The sequence below is a fragment of the Daucus carota genome, chromosome 3 (assembly GCF_001625215.2).
Source record: "Daucus carota subsp. sativus chromosome 3, DH1 v3.0, whole genome shotgun sequence".
Taxonomy (NCBI): Eukaryota; Viridiplantae; Streptophyta; class Magnoliopsida; order Apiales; family Apiaceae; genus Daucus; species Daucus carota.
The window spans coordinates 48,828,207-48,848,112 of NC_030383.2; the positions used below are offsets into that span (position 1 = coordinate 48,828,207).

Below are 19,906 nucleotides of genomic sequence, written 5' to 3' on the forward strand. Positions count from 1 at the left end.
TTATTGCTTATTTTTTAGTTTTGTTAGCTGCAGGCGCATAGTAAGCTATATTCCCAGTGGGCTTTCCGTCCGTCATGTGATAAGGGTATTCGGTCCCAACGTAATAAAAGACAATATATTTTTCCTCACAAAAAAATAATAAATCAATATGATAATAAACGTGAACTTCCATGTTAATAAAAGAATCAAGACTGACGTCGTAGTTGAGTTTCAACCATCAGCAATAGAGCCGAAAAATTGATTATAGTGCATGTTCATAGCACTTCCAATAAGCAAGTAAATGGTATTGGACAAAAAATATAACAATAATTCTAAGAAACTATGGTCTTCGCTATCTTTTGTATAGAACAATATCTATTTATATAATTCGATTCTTCCCCTATTCTAGCATCATAGGTCTCAAAGTCCTTCATTCACAGATATATGAAAAGATAATACATGGTTTGCAAATGGTCATTTCAGAAATGAGGGTATAGTAACCGGTGCTAAATGCTTTATTAACACACCAAAAAAATCCGGGACTGCTCATTTAGTAACAAGTTCCAAACAGCACATATTGCAGACAAGGATATAGAGTATGCACATCTACTGGGCTCTTATTCCCCCTTATAAATGGACGACTAAATCATTTAATATGACTATAGTACAATTATAATAAGCACAACAGCCAAAATGAGAAAGCCTTGTCCTGCAAAGTAATTACTGCCGCGTGCCAACACATGTTCCCCCTATAAAGTTAGGAGGCTAGAAAACCTGGATGGAGGTGGAATTAATTAACAACATCAACAATCACCTTCCGGGACTTGAGAACAGACCACTTCATGCGCCTGTAGTATCCTGCTTGAAGAAAGGCCAGGGAGAGTACTAATATCCACTTGAACCCCATCTGCAGTAAAATACAATGGATTAGCGGCTAACTATCAGTTACAGAGACTAAGAATTGTAGCAGCAGAGTCCATACCAGTTTTCTCTCTTCCATCTCTGGTTCTGCAGCCCAAGATAGAAAGCTGACAATATCTTTACCCATCTGCAATGACAATGATGGAGAACACTGAGTTAACAACAGTATGATACAAAATTCAATAATGCAGAACTCCTATAAACCTCCAGTTATTCTTAAAGGTAGAAAGGGAGAAAATCCAACCTGGGCTTCTGTAGCCGGAGTACCATCTTCATACTCAACAGCGCCATCATTAAGCATTTTAGGCATAGCAATAGCCCCACCAGGGAAGTATGGATTATAGTGCAGTCCTTCTCTGACCTACATACCAGCAACATTGCAGATGAGATGGGTCAACGGAATGAAGTACATGTTTTTTCATTAAAACAGATTTATTTTACAGCTTCAGGAGATATTAAAGATTCAAGTTCATTCCATTCCCCGTTCCGATTCCCATGAAAGACCCAACACCCCCTTGGTCTGCAACTATAATATTTATCTCTGCAGTTAACTTTTGATTTCACTATATCATTTAGACTGCTGCCTCACTATATATCACACACCTATCAGCCTTATTTTCACGAATATAGGTTGTGTAATTGTGCTCCTACATCAATCTTGTTTTAAAGAAGATGTACATTCAATCAAATAAAAAACAAAAGAAGAACCAGCAAACAGTGTATCATGTTATACACTTACAAATGTAGCAGCTTATATTGCAATGTTGTAAGCATGAGAAATATGTAGATGGAAAAAGCCTCCAGTTCAAAGTAGTGAAAAGGTAAACTTGCTACATGCAGCAGTAGCCAAGCTGCCAAGGTATCTTACAGATACAAAAATTTAAGTAGGCGGGATATCGTAAGTGGTAAGCTATCCACCTTTGGATTTTATTCTATTTACAAATAATAGGGACCAAGTTCAAGAAGAGTTAATATAACAAAAAACTTACAGAAACTCCAGCAGGTGGTTCACGATAACCAGTTAGAAGGGAAAATACGTAATTCTGACCATTGTGACGAGCCTAAACGGAGAGAAGAGTCAGAGAGTGCAACTGTTATATATAGATGTTATAAAAGACAATAAAACCAAAAGAAAGTAATTACCTTAGTGATAACACTTAGATCAGGAGGATAAGCCCCTCCATTGGCAAATCTAGCTGCCTGCTCATTTGGATATGGTTCAGGAAATTTATCACTCAGTTTCCCGGGTCGGGTGAACATCTCACCCTCATCATTAGGACCATCAACAACCTCAATTTCAGCAGCCATAGCCTTTGTTTCCTCCTCTGTATAGGCCACACCCACCAAGTCACGATATGAAACTAGGGACATTGAATGGCAGGATGCACAGACTTGTTGGTACACCTGATGACCACGACGAATCCTGTGCAGTAAAGTTGAGAACAGTGCACAAAGACCAGCAATAACATAATTTAGTCCACTGATCCAGGCAGCAGAAAATACCCATAATGACCCAATGTTACTATACATAGGGGCAAACATATTATCAAGGTGAAACTCCTCTCATCTAATAATATTTTTCCTGGCCAGATTGTACCTAAATGATACAAAGCAAAACTCTACCATACAAACCTTCAGGCATATGACTTTAATCAACTGAGAAGAAAGAAACAAAATGGAAAAAATATATGGCATGTCAAAGAAACTCACGAGGCGTGATCATATGAACTCAAAATTCCTGCATGAGGCCACGGATAGCTAGGACACTCCAAACCATGCTCAGACTCATCAGCAGAAGCTACTGTAGCAAAGCCCAGAAGTCCTGATACACCTGCTCCAAGAAGTGCAAATGCTCTTAGAGACTTCATGCCAGCAGATCCAGCTTCCTCCTGATCTTTTTTAGCTAAAAGAGAAGACAGAACTGGACGGCCCTGTGAATTAAAAAAACAATGGATGTCAGACAAGCATCAGGCAGTACTTGACCTTATAATATTTGTTCAGGTCTAATAGAAAACTTCTAAATTTTTTAATCAACCGCTATAATTAAATCACAGAATCATTAAGCGAGCCAGAGTTGGACTTCCTAAATTCAGTGCAAAGTGCTTATCTGGCACAAGCTTGAAACTAACTAGAAGTTTAAGTATCTATGATAAATACACACATAGAAACAATACGAAGTAAACTCGTTGTTACAAATCTTATGCAAATATTGAAGGTGTGAAAGATGACAAGCATCACAATGCTTACATAAATTATTTATAAATTCTAAGTATCAACTATTAAGGAATCAAATGGAATGGAAACCTTAGACTCCATGCTCCCCACCCCGTCAGACACAAAAAAAAAAAAACAAAGTAAAAAAAAACCCCATACTTACTCAGATATCCCCACAGTGTTGCTATTATAATCCCAAAACCCTACCCACGGATAGGGCTGAGCAAAACCGAACCGAACCGAAATAACCGAACCGAACCGTAGAAATTCGGTTCGGTTTGGTTTGGAATTTTTTAAAATTCCGGTTAGTTCGGTTTTCGGTTTTAACCGAACTAAAAGTTCGGTTCGGTCCGATTTTGAAAAATATAATTTCGGTTTAACCGAAATAACCGAAGTTTTATATTTATATATTTTTTTAAATATATTTATATATAATATTAATAATATTTATACTTATAGTAATAATCAAATAATAGATAAGTAACAATGTTAATGTCAGTCACTCCCCTGAATCCCTAAACCAAATAATACCCACCCGCAGTCTTGCGCCTCCGCCCTCCGCTCCTTCTCCAAAGTTCCGATCCAAGCTTTATCCTTCCTTCATATCTGATTCAAGCACCCTTCACCCTTCACATCTGATTCAAGTTTCAGTGCTTTACTTCCAGGTTCCGATTTAGTTCGCATATCGTCGAGTTCCCAAGTGTTAGATCTCTGTAATCTACTGATTTGGTTGTCTTGGTTTAAACATGAATAGACTTTGTAAGTCCAGTGCATATTGGAGTTTCAGATCAACTGGCAGGCATTTGGGGTTGGTAAATGTTAGCAATATTGCTTTTTCTTGAAGACTTTAATAAATTGCCTTTTTTTCAATATAAAGTTCGGTTTTAACCGAACCGAACCAAAAAAGCCGAATTATTTTCGGTTCGGTTCGGTTCGGTTTGAAAGACAATTACGGTTCGGTTCGGTTTTCATAAATTTAAAAGTTCGGTTTTCGGTTAGTTCGGTTCGGTTTTCGACCGAACCGACCGTTTGCTCAGCCCTACCCACGGATACTTTAAAATACCTTTTGGCTTTCACTGCAACCCCTATTCCTGCCGCTATGGTTATGTTTGTCACCGGATACTTAAACCTCTGGAGAGATAACTCACATGAAATATTTTGATACTCTGGATATTTTTAGGGGATCATTTAGCAGGTATAATCCCAACACAAATGAAAGAAATTTGATACACTGTACAACTGAAGTATAAAATAGAGTTGGAGATTAAAGACCAAGCGAAACAAACATGACATACCAAGGGGTGTCTAGGTAAGATGTATTCAAACACAGACCTTACAAAACATTTCTAATTTTCAAACAGATAAAAGACTATTATTCAGATAAAGTACATACTTAACTCAACTTCATGACACACACAAGATTACATATAATATTATGGGGCAGGGTATTCTGGAATAAACTATAGTTTATGTTAAATTCCATTGTCGTCCCATATTCCTCCCAACTTAGTAGGGGGTAATGGGTTCTCTATTCCTGTCCCATTCTGTATTTAAAAAAAGGTACCTCAGGTCAGGAACAGGTGCTTCTCCCCCCCTACCACAACTAACAAAGACTGTAAATATGAAAATGCTATTTTAAAGTGAAGGATAGTGTTCTTACAGCTGATTGAGATAAAAGTCTTGTCTTGAGTAATCGTTGAATTGCTCCACCCCCAACCATTTTAGTCAATTACTCTGTTATTTCCAACAAGAAAGAAATGGAAAATAACAAATTAATTGGCCAATCCCGAAAGAACTTGATTAAACATTTCAAAGATGCCATCAAAAAAATAAATTGATATGAGTTATTAACTATGCCCAATATAGAGATCAGATATAAACATAAAAAAAAAAACCAGCTAGACATCCAAAGAAGGGACTCGGATTCTGAACAGAGTTTTTGGTAGGTAAAAAAAATTTGCACAACAAGAGGAAAAAAAGAAATTCATCGCAACCAGTAAGCCAGATCTTTAATATTAACTACTGCAAATTCTAAATCTTTCATATAATTCCCAATCACTCATTATAGTTCCGCTAACTTGTGTAACTAGTTGCCTGTAGGTCTTTCGACACTACTTAGTTCCAACTACTCATCCTTAATATTCACTTAAAGACCCATTGATTTCTTATTATATATCCACCAAGGGCCTTACCAGTCAAAGAAGTACATACATTCTAAAATATTTCTCATGTAATTTTTTTGCTGCTTTAAGGGTGCGTGAATGGACAATAAATTTATCTTGTTGACTTAGTCTGATACTATACACACACACAACACTAGCCCAACATAGTAATATCATTTTAGTTTAAATTTGCACACCATAGCATTCCACTTTACCAATAGGAATAAAATCAGGTTAAATTTATAGGAAAATTTTACTTTTTTCTGCAAGTAAATAGCTAAAATATTCGTAATCTACTAATCTCCATTCCATCAATACACAAATTAACAATGAAACAATCAGGCACCAATCAAAAAATATTGTCCGTTCATTTTTCTACTTCCTACCCGGCTCCTTCACAAGTCTTAGTGTAATGAGTAATTAAAAGTTTTTTACTTCCGCTGTTCCCTTTAGACTTTATTTTTGTTCAAGATCACTCTTAGCTGATTTTATTTCCTCCAACCAAACAGAGCATTGGCGTATACTCAAAGACGCACACGTATCAGATTCACAAAAGCAAGATATAATAAACAAAAATGAAATGTAAAATTAAGCAATAAATCCGAAACATAAGGTAGCAATAGATACAGATCCTAAATGTAAACAAGTCAACAGTAGCAGATTTACAAATGTAAAAAATAAATACAAAATCAAGCGAAATAAGAAAAAGTCAAGAATCGATTACATCGGGGGAGAGAGATAGAGAGAGAGAGAGAGACTGACCGTAGATCTCCGAAGCGGAAGCTTAGGGTATGAAGGAGATGTGTAAGTATATGTTGTATGTATTGGTGGCTCTAATTTGTTTCGATGATTAGTTATCGGATTATTTTAGGGGCCGCCAGCGAGAGAGATGCACAAATATTTGTGGTTGTAGTGTTGGTATAATATGGTTGCCACGCGACCATCTATATTTCTCTGGGCCTTGTCTTTTCTTTGGGCTGGACTTTCTTAATGCATCCAAATTAATTTATAGAAATTTTATAGAAATTATATACATATATCAAATATATTATCATTAATCATTATATCAAATCAAAATTTTATAATTCAAATGTTAAAAATTATTCGGATATTATTCTAAATGCATTCATCTAGCTGTCGTTTGATTCGTCCATATAAGTTTTCAAAGTGTATACAATAAAACGTCAATCTGATACTAAATTAATATTTAAGTTATAAATCCTCGATTCCTACATATACATATTTTACCTTGATTAATTAATAATCTTGATAAATTAATAAAATCTAACAGTTCCAACATTATTAATTTATAAATATCTTAGCAAATTTTAAAGATAAAGGCGGAGCTTCTTGAATGAGATATAGATATATGACAAATCGAATATATCAATTATTTCCACAAATTCATAATTTCCACCTTCTAATGTTGTTTTTTTTTACCTAAATAGTGAAAAGAAATTATTTTGGTTCAAAATTCCGTTCGAGAAAATAGGGCTACCCACACGAAAATGAAAATTTATCAAAGTAAATAAAAAAGGATTAAAATAACACAATTATTTGATGTTCTCTATGTTTCTCTTCTAGCACTCAGGCTGGGGAAGGATTTCTGATTTTCTGCTATTCTCTCCGATTTACCAAGTCAGAAAGAAAGTGAAAGAAGAGTACATTTTAGACCATTCAGGTGATTGTTTAGATTATAAACTTCAGATCAGTGCAAAGATTTTCAAATCAAAAGCAAAAAACAAATTCCATACAGACACACACAGCACCAGTACCAAGCTTACCAAAACAAATTATGGATGTATTAATCTATTTATAACATTAAATACATGAAGTATGGTGCAGTACAAGCAACGACCCCCAACACTGGCTCGCACCATTATTTGAACCCGATCTCCTTCCCACCCAATGAAACAACATAGGCTACTACGCAATGCATTACCAATGCCATAAACATTAAACATAACACCTGAAAAGCAAACTAAATCGTGAAAGAGGTGGATAGTATCACAGGAGGATACAAAAGGTTCTGAGCCTGCAGTATTCCGGTTTTTTTCTATAAGCATGTGCTGAGTATTCCTAAGTTTTACTCAAACGATGGAGCAAGGCAATCATCAACCATGCCTACAAGGTTAGGATTTTCCAATGCTGCTGCTACTCGTTCTTTATCATTTAACTGCTTATTCACTGCAACATAAAAGCAAAATCATTACTATAAAATTTTCTAATATAGCATTTAAATTGATTGCCATTGAATATCAAAACTACAAAATATCAACACAAAACATCAAGCCCTGGTTCACCATCTCATAAAATATCAAAACCATAAGTTCATAACCCCTTGTGAGACCGATACAGAACATGGCTAATTAACAGTAGCGAAGCCAGGGGAGAAGACCTGGAGAATCTTAGAAATTTATTTAGAATATTTTCTTAAACCCCAGCTCACAGATTTTGCCATTAGATATTCAGCTTTAGGTCTTTCTGGATCCTAATTCTGCCATTTGCAGTATATGTATGAATATATAGCAAGTAATATCCAAAACCAAAAGTTACACAGTGCAGACAACATAACTCATTTCCATGCTTGGTCCAAGACAATGATCCCAAATTCCAACTACTACAGAAATATACTTGGTTTAAGAAAATATACACACACACTACACACACATATAAGTATGCATATATATACACACATAAAGTAACCTGTGCTGCATAGCCTTTTTTACAACTACACATCATCTAAAGATAGATACATTCATATTAACAGTCATCAAGTAAAATTTCCAGTATCTCATCATCCCCAGAAACCTTGGGCTAAGTATATTGTGTTCGAGCAACCCCAAAATGATATATTTCAGATGAACTGAAAAGTGAAAACAGTTTTTAAACCAAGTATTTATTTTGGCAAGTGAATATATAATTGACTTCAAAATTGCCACTTCAAGAGACTACTATATAGAGATTAAATACTAATATTATGCCATACGAACCACACATATAATGCATTGCTAAAAGTTATTAACAAATGCACATTCAAGTGCCTGGTACCCTGACTCCCTGATCCATATCTGCTTCAAACATATAATGCTTTGAACACACCAAAAATGAACAGAGACAGAGAGCAAGGTGGAGGGGTGGAGGGGGTGGAGAGGGAGGGAGGGAGGGAGCAAGACCTGCGGCTTCAGTTGCATGAGTCCCAGGAGCAACCCTAATATCCACCTACAAGACACAACTTATTAATAACATATAACATATCAAGAACATGACGTAAAAAATTTAAAATTAATACATAATATCAAAGAATAGAAAGAATACAACATTGTAACATCCCACATCGATCAGATAAAGAGTATCTGTGGATTTTATAAGCACAAGTCAACAACTAATGTATACCAAATTGCTAGCACTTTTAGATTGACATATGGTGGGTTGTTGGGTCCAATATGCATCTTGGTCGGTTGTTGCCATCCGATATGCATCTAGTTACTGGGCTTGGGATGTTAGGACATTATTCTACTAACTTATGCATATCTAGTTAACATTATTCTACTAACTTATGCATATCTAGTTAGTGGCCTTGGGATGTTAAGAGCATCTCCAATAGTCTCTTAGTTAGCTCCTATATATAATATAAGATATTAAGCTCCTAGGAAGTTAATACATTACTAAGAGTTTGAACTCCAATAATGCTCTCTATACACACTCCTAACATTATATTTTATTATTACTTAAACTCCACAATGACAAAAGTTCAAGGTCACATGGGTGAGAGTGAATATTAAATTATAAAAAACAAGTTAAGAGCCATGTAGTGGCTCTTAAAATAGAGGAGAGAGAAGGAGCTCCTAGTATTTTTAGGAACTACTAAGAGCCTATTGGAGCTCCATTTTTTCTTATCCTCCTTATTTTTGGTTTTAAGAGCCAATTTAAGAGGCCATTGGAGATGCTCTTAAGACATTATTCTACTAACTTATGCATGCATCACTACGGAGTTCGTCACACTACTTGGGCCAAGAACTTTGTTAAATCTGAATCATTATTTCTTAATGATCAATATTACTAAATAAAGACCCCTAATTCTGAAACACAACAATAGAGTTTCAATCCCATAAGGAATAGGCAAAGATTATTTGGTACAATAATTTCAAAATTTTCTCTATGAAAATATTTAACAACTTTGCCCTTTAAAATGAAAAATAATTATTAAAGTAGTTTAACTATATGATTTTTTGTCCATAAAGGTAAAGATACTTAAAAAACAACAACAAAAACAAGAATAATAATAATAATAATAATAATAATAATAATAATAATAATAATAATAATTGACAATAAATATATATATAAAAATAATATATAAAACATTATTGTATGTGTATAATTTTTAATGAGTAAAATAAAATTCATTACATATAATTTTTAATGAGCATAATAAATTACATTTGATAAAACCAGGTGCGTTATCTCAACGCTTCAGCATGAGTTTTATATTTGAATGATTAAAAGGACTATTAACGATTAGGCCTACAAAGTTGAATTTCCAAATAATCATAATAAGCTTAACAATTCATATAAGGCCATTAAAAAGGACTAAGAGAAACACAAATGACCCCTAAACTTATTAATCGTGACGAGAAAACACCCTAACCAAGAACTATACAACTACAATCTTAAAAGTTAGAATAAAATATCTCCATAAATATATTACAAATATAATATAAATAATATCATATCACATTATATCCTATATATTATAAGTTCTAATGGTTGGTCATCACAATAACTCAAACTTATTGTATCTCAAAGGGCCAACAACTTAAAAAGCCCATTATTGCTAAGAATTCAGCCAATAAAGACTAAATTTATTGTACAGCTACACTCTTAAGATAATATACCTTGATAAGTATATTACTAATATATAATTGTTCTTGCTTAGCAGATCAGTTTTGAGGTTTTTACAGATAAAGGAACATTGTGAAACTGACCGCCATTACATGAGTGAAAAGTTAAAAAAATTGATCGAGTTCCCAACATCATAAAAAAAAAAAAAAAGCTCCATGTCATTTACAGACACTACATAATCACAAATATTAAGGAGAAGAATATCTACAGACAATTACGAACTTTAGTTAGTTTAACAGCAAGTAAAGGAAAATCCAAGAATCTTAGTGGAACATCCTAACATCTTACAATAATTTCCCCAAGAGTATTAGATATTTGTCTTCATATTACAAAAAATTCCAATTTTATCTTTTTGTGTCTTCTAATCTAGTGTTTAAAGCTGAATAGAGCATATAAATACTACTATAAATATCGGATGACGAATTAGGAAATGTGGATAATACCTTGTATCTTGAAGGCAAGCTGCGCATAAGTTTCACCCTCAAACAAAGGCCAATAACTGTTGCCATACTACAATGTTCCACTGTAGGAGTGAATGTCACCCTAAAACATATTGTACAATTTTAGTCATAAGACTGAACAAGGATCTTTCTGCATGTTATATAACTTATATGGGAAGGAGCAAGCAATTTACCGTACATAGCTTCGCTTGTCATCTACCTCAATTGCATCTTCTGTAATCACTTTCAAATCTTCCAAAGAATATGGATGCTCTGGATCTTTTATGTCTCTAATATGATGTAAGAATGTCAAGGAAAAATTTACCAAGCTTTGAGCACATAAATATATTAAGTTGTTACTTTAGTCCATAAATAATGTGCACAAAGTTTCGAGAGACTATAAAAGTATTGTTTGCTACTTCTGTTTCAAACTCAAATATCAAGAGCTTTCCATATATTGAAATAGAATCTCTGAATCTATTTTAAGCAAAAGTCTTGGCATTTTGATGTCTATATTTAGTACTCCATAACCATAACATTTCCTGAGCAGTACAACGAATGAAAGAACCACTTACAGGATTAATAATAAACTTCCTCATAATAGACCAAAAGAGAAAGAGTATAGCAAATATTACAATACTAAAAAACTCAATGACAACTTATATTTTTAGTTTTGAAATATGATGAGAGCAATTTCAAATTTGTAATGATGTGGACACATAAAATATCTGCATCTCCACAAAAAATGGCCACAAAAGGAATGTTATGTTTTAATGTAACACAACCATTTGCGCTAGAAAAAGTCTGTATTCATTTGAAATTACCAGAGATTACAGAAACAATAGAAACACAAGTTAGATGTTTATGTTGAACAGAGTACACGTATCAAGGAAAAAGCGTATCAAAGACAATATCTAATTGAGCAATATTTCGAAATGCATATCAAGACTAAAATCATATGGCAAGGATATCAAAAATTTCCAACTGATCAATAGATTCCACAGCATACTCATCTTCCAAAACAACCGGTCCAGTACGAGGTCGACGCTCCTTTTTCTCATACACAACAGGATTGGCATTTATTAATCCGACAACCATTTTTTCTGATCAAGATAGATGTACCTAGCTAATGGTGAAAAGTGCAAATTTCCCAACAGCCAAGAAACACAGATACCGAAGTAAGAAAGATCACTAATCTTCAACACCTGACTGAAATAAAATATAGACCATTATAATCAATCCAATAGAACAGTAACATAATACTGAAAGGGAATTTTGTAGTATTACAGGATTAAAGATAAAAGGTCACAAAAACAAACTCTAGTTATTACACACTAACCAAAAATGCTACTTAATAGTAATAAGATACAGAATACAATACAGATAACAGTTTGTTGTAGCACATCGGATTTCTAAAGATATTGAGTAGTGAGTCAACTGAAAGTTTGTCCATACTGATATACACATAACAAGAATTGCAATAGTATGGCAGTTAGACAGGATCAGCAATAAAAAGTAGGGTAGTTTGCAAAAACGCCTAAAAGTAACAGAGGACATGGCTAGAACCAGAAGGGATTCCCGTTGAACCTGTTCTTGTTCCTGTTCTCCCCATGGGACATGGGGACATGGGTAGTTTGCTGGTTCTACCCATGCACTCCGTTGCCTTTCGCAAACTACCCCAGTTTTTATAGCTGATCCTATCAGAAACCTCTCAAATGCCACAAAAATAAATAAGATGGTTGGAAATTGGGAGTGGAGATACCAATCAAAATCAAATAGATGAGTTTTTTCAACATGTCATGGCCAACATAGGCAAGCCTTGGTTTCTGGAATGTATGAACACTAGGACACGTGAAACCAATATGAGCTCTTCCAGAAGTAGGAACCACGACCACCTACTTGGGTGTACAGTTTCACTTATAGATGATTTTCACATGAAATTCGAATCTTATAGTAGATAAATGGCGATAGTATAAGGAAAGACGATGGTAAATAGTCCTAAATAAAATTTAATCCAGAAAGACAACATTGAGGAGGCTTTCATAACTTGTATTACTTGGATTCATCTCAATCCTCAAAAACCCGACAATCACCGAGCTACCAATATATCTTAAACTATAAAACAAGCCAAATTCCATAACAAGGATAACCCTTGTAATGAATGATGAGTCTAAGATAAAGTCGATCAGACATTCGATCCAACAGGTTATTGGCACGCAATTCAATTCATCAATACCTTAACAACTAAGCTTATACATAAATACATACATAACAACAAAAAAGCTGCAAAATAAGAATTGAAACAACATGAAATCAGTCAGATGAATTATAACGCATAAATACAAACTTACAGGGAAGATGTGAATAAAAAGGCAATAAATTTGTGGAGGGCGGGTTTGAATGGGGTCGAGAAATTAACAGGAAAACACAAGACCTTTTGTATCCAATATTCCAATGTGTGTGAGATATTTATTCAATTATTTTCCAAAAAATTAATGTTTTTAATATTGACGTTTTGATTTTGATATTTTAATTTTAAATTTAATTTTTATATATTTTAATTATATTATATATTTCATATATTTTGATAACTATACGTCACTATTTAGCTCATATATTTTCACTTGTCATGTAAATATAAATCATTATTTATTCTTGTATTTTAAGATGATTAATCAATCAAAATATATTTACAAATAAATATTTCTTAAAGTTACATCATATATCCTCTTGAGTTCCTCATATCTATTTAGAGATAAACATGAAAATTAAGAAAAATGTATAAACTACGATAAAGAAAATGAATCAAGTAATCTGACTGAGTTCAAAATTATGGGACCGTTTGGTAACCCTAAAAAAAATATTTTTTTATGTAAAATAAAAAAGTGGATTAAAAGCGAAAAGTATGTTAATACTTATAAGTTATTAAACTGTTGAGAAAAGAAGTAAAAATTCTGAAACAAAAATTATCATTCTCAGTTTTTTATAAGTGTTTGTGACTTTTTACACAAACGGGTGAAGAAAATTAGAATCCGACTTCTTATTGGAAAAAGTCAAAAGCAGACAAACATGCACCGTGACTTATGACTTAATCATGTCTTTTTACATAAACTGGGGAAGAAAATTAGAATCCGGCTTCTTATTGAAAAAAGCAGAAGCAGGCTTTGCCAAACATGCACAATGACTTATGACTTAATCAAACTTAGAGTGTTTAGCTGAATTTATGACTTATGACTTAACATGATTTATGATTTAGCGTAATTTTATGTCATGAAATACCGACCGACCAAATTTTTAATGTTTCGGCTTTAGCAATTAATAGTAGCATAGTATAGATTTTAGATGATATTTTATAATATTCCTATCGGCTATTAAAAAATTTTGAAGGGCCCTTTTTTGAGAAATGGCTAAATACGTTTACCAAAATTTTTATTTTACAAAAATTAAATGAAATTAATAAATTCTATTCTACCATAAGAGTATAAGACTATCTCCAATAGGTTTCTAACTCAAGATATAAAGAGGATGATCAAAAATTGAGCTCCAAGCGGCTCTTAAAAATCTTAAAAATTTTTAACCTAATGAGTTTAAATATAAATAAAATATACAATAGTTAGAGGGTATAAAGAACATTGTTGGAATTGTCACTCTTAAACTAAGATACATATTTTTTATATTATATTATATTTAGGAGTGTGCAAAGAGAGCGGCTTTAAAAAAACAAAAAACTGTGCCAAAATAAAGATGTAGTGCATAGAAAAGAACATAGGACAGGTGTAAAAATGTGCGCGCCAAACTAACAAACCAAACCGATCCTTTTGGACTTGAAACAACTCTCACCTTCAAATCAGCAAATCACATAACCTAGACATACTCACAGATCCACATCACAATATAAATCAATGAACACTTGTAAACCTATCTCAATCACCCAGAATAAACTAAATGGACATACTGTTAGCTCAAATCCAAGCTGATCTCCGATCAAACGACGCTCTCCGTCAATCAGGCGCTCTTCTCCAGGCACTTCAACAATCTGCAGCCGGCCGCGATATCTCCGTGATAGCCAAATCAGCTGTTGAGGAGATTGTCCTGTCTCCAGCCTCCGCTGTTTCGAAAAAACTCGCATTTGATCTTATTCGAAACACTCGGTTAACAGCTGATCTCTGGGAGGTCGTGTGTGCTGGCATTCGGAATGATCTGCATTTTCCTGATCCCGATGTTACTGCAGCGGCGATATCGATTCTCGCTGCTCTGCCTCCGCATAGGTTAGGCAATTTGATATCGGATTGTAGTCAGAAGATTTTGAGTTGCTTTGATTCGAAGAGTCAGAATTTGAGGTTCGCTACTACGGAGACGTTGGGATCGATTTTGGCGCGAGATGATTTGGTGACGTTGTGCGAGAATAATTTTAATTTGTTGGATAAGGTTTCGTATTGGTGGAAGAGGATAGGGCAGAATATGTTGGATGCTTCTGATGCGGTGTCGAAAGTGGCGTTTGAGTCGGTTGGGAGATTGTTTCAGGAGTACGAGTCGAAGAGAATGAGCCGGTTAGCTGGTGATAAGCTTGTTGATAGTGAGAATTCTGTTGCGATTAGGTCTTATTGGGTGTCGTCTATGGTGGACTTTGCTTGGAAGAAAAGAAATGCTTTGATGTCGAGGTCGCTGATTCTTCCTGTGGAGAATTTTAGAGCTACGGTGCATCCGCTTGTTTATGCTGTTAAGGCGGTGGCTTCGGGGTCAATTGAGATGATTGAGAAGCTTTATATGTCTTCAAGAATGGCTAAGATTGAAAAAAATGTGTTTAGTAATGCGGAAAGGCTTGTTGGAGTATCGGATGTAGTTAGTCACTTGGCGCCTTTTTTGAATTCTTCTCTTGATCCTGCATTGATTTTTGAGGTGGGGCTTAACATGTTGTACTTGGCTGATGTGCCTGGAGGGAAGCCTGAGTGGGCTTCCGCGTCAATTATTGCAATTTTGACACTATGGGATAGGCAAGAGTTTTCTTCTGCCAGGGAGAGTATTGTCAGAGCTGTCGTTACTAATATACATCTGCTTGATCTTAGTATGCAGGTTCGAGCTTATTTTCCTGTCCTACACATTACTTTGAGGAAAAGAATATGTTTTACATTCTTTGATTGATGATATCTGTAATTGTGGAGCATTGTGTGTTTGAAATAGCCAGATTCTGTGATTTCAGGTTTCACTTTTTAAAAGGTTGCTTTTAATGGTGAGAAATTTAAGGGCAGAATCTGATCGTATGCATGCCTTAGCCTGCATATGCAGGACTGCTCTTTGTGTTGATCTTTTTGCAAAAGAAAGTGTTAGAAGAGGACAGAAGCCTCTTCCAGGAACAGAGGTGACTTCCCTTTTTGAAGAAGCGAGTATAAGAGCGGATCTTAACATTGTATCAAGTAAAAGTCTGTTTAGAGAAGAATTAGTAGCCACATTGGTGGAAAGCTGCTTTCAGTTGTCCCTACCATTGCCTGAGCTGAAAATTTCAGGTATGGAGAGTCGAGTAATAGGAGCATTGGCATATGGAACAGGTTATGGGGCATTAAATTGGACAGAGCCCGCTTTGGAAGTGGTGGAAGTTTGTAAACCCTGCGTGAAATGGGATTGTGAGGGTCGAACATATGCCATTGACTGCTACTTGAAGCTGCTGGTTAGACTTTGCCATATATATGATACAAGGGGAGGTGTCAAAAGAGTTAAAGATGGAGCATCGCAAGATCAGATTCTTAATGAAACACGATTGCAAAACTTGCAACGTGAACTCGTTAAAGCTTTACCTCAGGTTTGTGGCATATAGAAGTAGATTAATTAGGTTAATGAAAATTTGTGTTTGATGCATTCATGAGAGCTTATGCAGCTTCTGACTCATACATACATGCATGTTGGAATTTAGTAAAACGAGTTATTTTATTCAAACAAATTTCTTAGTTGGATAATATAAGCTAGCTACTAAAATCATCTCATAATGATTTGATATATATTCATCAGTTGAGGCTTTGTCTGTCTTAGCTCTTAATTCAATATACTTGACCTGTTATCTTAAATTCTGCTGCATGGATATAGTGTTAGCTGTTTTATTTTCACTCAAAGTGATTGTTCATATGGCAGGTCAATACCCCTAGAGTTTGTGCACGTCTTATTTGGTCTATTGCAGAACACGTCAACTTAGAGGATTTAGATCCTCTTCTAGCTGATGATCCTGATGATCCTCTAAACATTATTGTATCACATATCCATAAAGTTCTATTCCATCCTGACTTATCTGCAGCTACAACAAACAGTCTTCAAGATGTTCAGGCAGTTCTTTTATGTGCTCAGCGTTTGGGATCACGTCATGCTAGGGCAGGGCAATTGCTGACCAAAGAGCTGGAAGACTACAGGAATGATAAAGCATCTGATTCAGTTAACAAACACCAAACTAGGTTGATATTGCAACGAATCAAATATGTTCAAAGCCATTCAGAGAGCAAGTAATTTATTTCTTTATATTTCATGCATACTCTATCTCACTTTTGCAGTTGCGCATCTGCACCATTACTAGGGTTATGTATTGCTCATCACAATACAAACACAGCACATCCACTGACACCATATAGGCAATATTTGTAAGAATCTTACAACAATTAGATGCTAATGCTATGTCGTCTTTTCAGATGGGCAGGGTTTACCGAAGCCAGAGGAGACTATCCATTTAGCCACCACAAGCTAACCATTCAATTTTATGACGCATCAGCAGCTCAGGATCGGAAACTGGAAGGGTTGGTCCATAAGGCCATTTTGGAATTATGGAGGCCTAATCCAAGTGAATTAACTTTACTGTTGACTAGAAGAAATGATTCTTCTCTTCTTAAAGTTCCTCCAAGTGCTGTTACTTTGAGTGGTAGCAGTGACCCTTGCTACATCGAAGCATATCATTTGACAGATTCTAATGACGGAAGGATCACTCTGCACCTTAAGGTTGACCATCCTTCTATGTCTCTTAACAAATTCAGCTTATATTCTAGAGTTCTCCCATTGCAATATGTTTGTATTTATTCAGTACATATTAAGGATTTGAGTAAGGTAATTTTCAAAGTAAGGAAAGCCTTTAGCTAATAATGAAAAGCTCTAGACTCAAAGAGAAGGTCAGAGAAGAGTGTCATTAACAAATGACCTAGACGAACAATTACAGGCTATGTTGCATATATCTATGGTAAATAGCTAGATGATTTGACTTAAGATATTTTATAAGGTAATAGCGTCTAGCTTTTAATATATAGTTGACAAGCTTCCAGTGGTTAACAAAATCATCAGAACTGTTTCAGGTATTAAATTTGACAGAAATTGAACTAAGCCGTGTAGATATCAAAGTAGGTTTATCTGGTCCACTGGTTTACATGGATGGATCGCTTCAAGCAGTTCGGCAGCTGCGAAGTCTTGCTTCACAGGTTAGAATGAAACTTATATCATATATGACTTCAGATGTTGTCAATTTCCTGCTTTAATTATTCAAGTTCTTAACTTTTTACATTGCTTTCCCAAATTCTGCACAAAATGTCAAATCATGTATCCCAGTAATGCTGTGGTGACTGTTTTCTGTTTGATTCTTCTTTACCGGCTTAAAAAAACCCAGTTACCTGGTACCTCGGTATACAGATATTGTAGCCTGTGATGTTATTGAGCTCAGGATGTGAACGTAACTAGCAAATCAAGCAATAGTTGATTACTATCACATTGTATTTAGATTTGAAGGAGAACATGTCGGTATTCAGATGTAACTCAGCGATGATACGTAATCTGAATAGGAATAGGAATAGTAAATTTTCTCAGCACATATGTATAGTTATTAATAGTTTCGTTTGCAGGATCCAGTCTGGTGCAGTGTGACTTTGGCTGTCTCAAGTTTTGAGAGATGCGCTCTTTGGGTTCAAGTCATGTACTACCCCTATTTTGGTACTGGTGAACCAGATGATTATGATGATGAAGATTATGTGAACATTATGAGACATAATGGAACCCTAAATCAAGACGTGGGGGATCCTGTCATTTTAAGATGTCAGCCTTACAAGATTCCTCTGACTGAGCTTCTTCTGCCGCATAAGATCTCTCCTGTTGAGTATTTCCGCTTATGGCCTAGTTTACCTGCCATAATTGAGTACACGGGTGCCTATACATATGAAGGAAGTGGATTTACAGCAACAGCTGCTCAGCAATATGGAACTTCACCTTTTCTAAGTGGACTCAAATCCTTGTCTTCCAAGCCATTCCATAAAGTTTGCTCCCACATGATCAGAACAGTAGCTGGTTTTCAGGTATGTGGTGTAGAGGGATATTATAATGAAATCTTGTGCACTCAAGCTATCTAGGTTGAGCTGCATGATGAAAAATATCATTCGTTATTTGATCCAGAATTGGTTCATTTCATACTCCCTAGTCCCTGGATCCAATCTACCAGACATTTGCTTATTAGTTATTACTAATTCTTTACTGACATTATGTCTACTACAGCTATGCTTTGCTGCGAAGACTTGGTACGGAGGCTTCTTAGGCATGATGATATTTGGTTCCAGTGAAGTAAGCACAAATGTAGATTTGGGTGATGAGACGACTACTATGCTGTGCAAATTTGTGGTCCGAGCTTCAGATTCAGCAATCACTGCGGAGATTGGCTTAGACATACAGTCTTGGTTAGATGACCTCACTGATGGAGGTGTAGAATATATGGCTGAAGAGGAAGTGAAAGCAGTTGCTGAAGAGAGGCTTAAAGTATCAATGGAACGGATAGCTCTGCTAAAGGCCGCGGAACCTCCTCCCAAGATGCCAAACTCAGATGACGAAGAGGAAGAAGCTGACAAGGAAAAGAAGGATGAGTATGGTGAAGAAAAGGAACCTTCAACATTGTCCAAATTAACTGCAGAGGAGGTCGAGCATCGCGCTCTACAATCTGCAGTGCTGCAGGAATGGCACATGCTCTGTAAGGATAGAAACACCAAAGTTATTTAACCTTAAAGCAGTTTAATATACTGATTAGTGACCTGATTAATATCATCATTGTTGATGTATAGAATACAGCAAAGACATTAATTTGGTATAATTAATTAATTTTTGAAAATATACAAATAAAGCATGTCATACAATTAGTAGTAGTCGTGGTTTGGTACGAAGTCGTACTTCACCATTTCTTCAGGATGAAGTGAATACAAGGTGCAGCCGGTATGAGATTAATACTGCAGCTACATCACAGCCATCAATTCCGAACCATCCAACGGTTCCTTTTAATCTAAAATTAGC

The 19,906-nt window shown here is 35.2% G+C and overlaps 3 protein-coding genes across 4 annotated transcripts; 1 reads left to right on the plus strand and 2 right to left on the minus strand.

The window, feature by feature from the left end:
• Positions 1 to 471: 471 nt before the first annotated feature.
• Positions 472 to 6,253, minus strand: LOC108214950 (cytochrome c1-2, heme protein, mitochondrial). Its single transcript, XM_017387221.2, has 8 exons — positions 6,039 to 6,253; positions 4,775 to 4,848; positions 2,611 to 2,831; positions 2,044 to 2,323; positions 1,890 to 1,961; positions 1,145 to 1,261; positions 962 to 1,027; positions 472 to 886 (listed from the first exon to the last, which is right to left on the minus strand). Exons 2-8 carry the CDS (start codon positions 4,832 to 4,834, stop codon positions 770 to 772), a joined length of 933 nt encoding a protein of 310 aa, XP_017242710.1. The 5' UTR covers positions 4,835 to 4,848; positions 6,039 to 6,253; the 3' UTR covers positions 472 to 769.
• An 803-nt stretch (positions 6,254 to 7,056) lies between these two features.
• Positions 7,057 to 13,097, minus strand: LOC108211034 (protein AE7). Of its 2 annotated transcripts, none has more exons than XM_064089240.1 (6): positions 12,973 to 13,097; positions 11,591 to 11,830; positions 10,816 to 10,919; positions 10,625 to 10,724; positions 8,453 to 8,498; positions 7,057 to 7,463 (listed from the first exon to the last, which is right to left on the minus strand). In XM_064089240.1, the coding sequence occupies exons 2-6, from the start codon at positions 11,717 to 11,719 to the stop codon at positions 7,363 to 7,365; spliced, it is 480 nt and encodes a 159-aa protein (XP_063945310.1). In that variant the 5' UTR covers positions 11,720 to 11,830; positions 12,973 to 13,097; the 3' UTR covers positions 7,057 to 7,362. The 2 variants fall into 2 exon arrangements, with proteins under 2 accessions (XP_063945310.1, XP_063945309.1); XM_064089239.1 differs by lacking the exon at positions 12,973 to 13,097 and adding an exon at positions 12,384 to 12,712 and having other exon boundaries at positions 11,591 to 11,724.
• Positions 13,098 to 14,403: 1,306 nt separating this feature from the next.
• On the plus strand, positions 14,404 to 19,837 carry LOC108213466 (protein TPLATE-like). Its single transcript, XM_017385263.2, has 7 exons — positions 14,404 to 15,694; positions 15,822 to 16,418; positions 16,745 to 17,106; positions 17,290 to 17,593; positions 17,941 to 18,063; positions 18,481 to 18,927; positions 19,124 to 19,837. Exons 1-7 carry the CDS (start codon positions 14,567 to 14,569, stop codon positions 19,616 to 19,618), a joined length of 3,456 nt encoding a protein of 1,151 aa, XP_017240752.2. The 5' UTR covers positions 14,404 to 14,566; the 3' UTR covers positions 19,619 to 19,837.
• The last annotated feature ends 69 nt before the right edge of the window (positions 19,838 to 19,906 follow it).

Excerpts from the sequence above, each read along its gene's own strand:
- LOC108211034 (XM_064089239.1), bottom strand. The coding sequence starts at position 12,417 with ATGTTGAAAAAACTCATCTATTTGATTTTGATTG. Across the intron at positions 11,725-12,383 it reads CATCTATTTGATTTTGATTG|AAAAAATGGTTGTCGGATTA; the intron begins GTATCTCCACTC and ends TATCTTGATCAG. Across the intron at positions 7,464-8,452 it reads TCATGCAACTGAAGCCGCAG|TGAATAAGCAGTTAAATGAT; the intron begins GTCTTGCTCCCT and ends TTTATGTTGCAG.
- LOC108214950 (XM_017387221.2), bottom strand. The coding sequence starts at position 4,834 with ATGGTTGGGGGTGGAGCAATTCAACGATTACTCAAGACAAGACTTTTA. Across the intron at positions 2,832-4,774 it reads GACTTTTATCTCAATCAGCT|GGCCGTCCAGTTCTGTCTTC; the intron begins GTAAGAACACTA and ends TTTAATTCACAG. Across the intron at positions 1,262-1,889 it reads AACCACCTGCTGGAGTTTCT|GTCAGAGAAGGACTGCACTA; the intron begins GTAAGTTTTTTG and ends GCTGGTATGTAG.
- LOC108213466 (XM_017385263.2), top strand. The coding sequence starts at position 14,567 with ATGGACATACTGTTAGCTCAAATCCAAGCTGATCTCCGATCAAACGAC. Across the intron at positions 17,594-17,940 it reads GGATCACTCTGCACCTTAAG|GTATTAAATTTGACAGAAAT; the intron begins GTTGACCATCCT and ends GAACTGTTTCAG. Across the intron at positions 18,064-18,480 it reads TGCGAAGTCTTGCTTCACAG|GATCCAGTCTGGTGCAGTGT; the intron begins GTTAGAATGAAA and ends TTTCGTTTGCAG.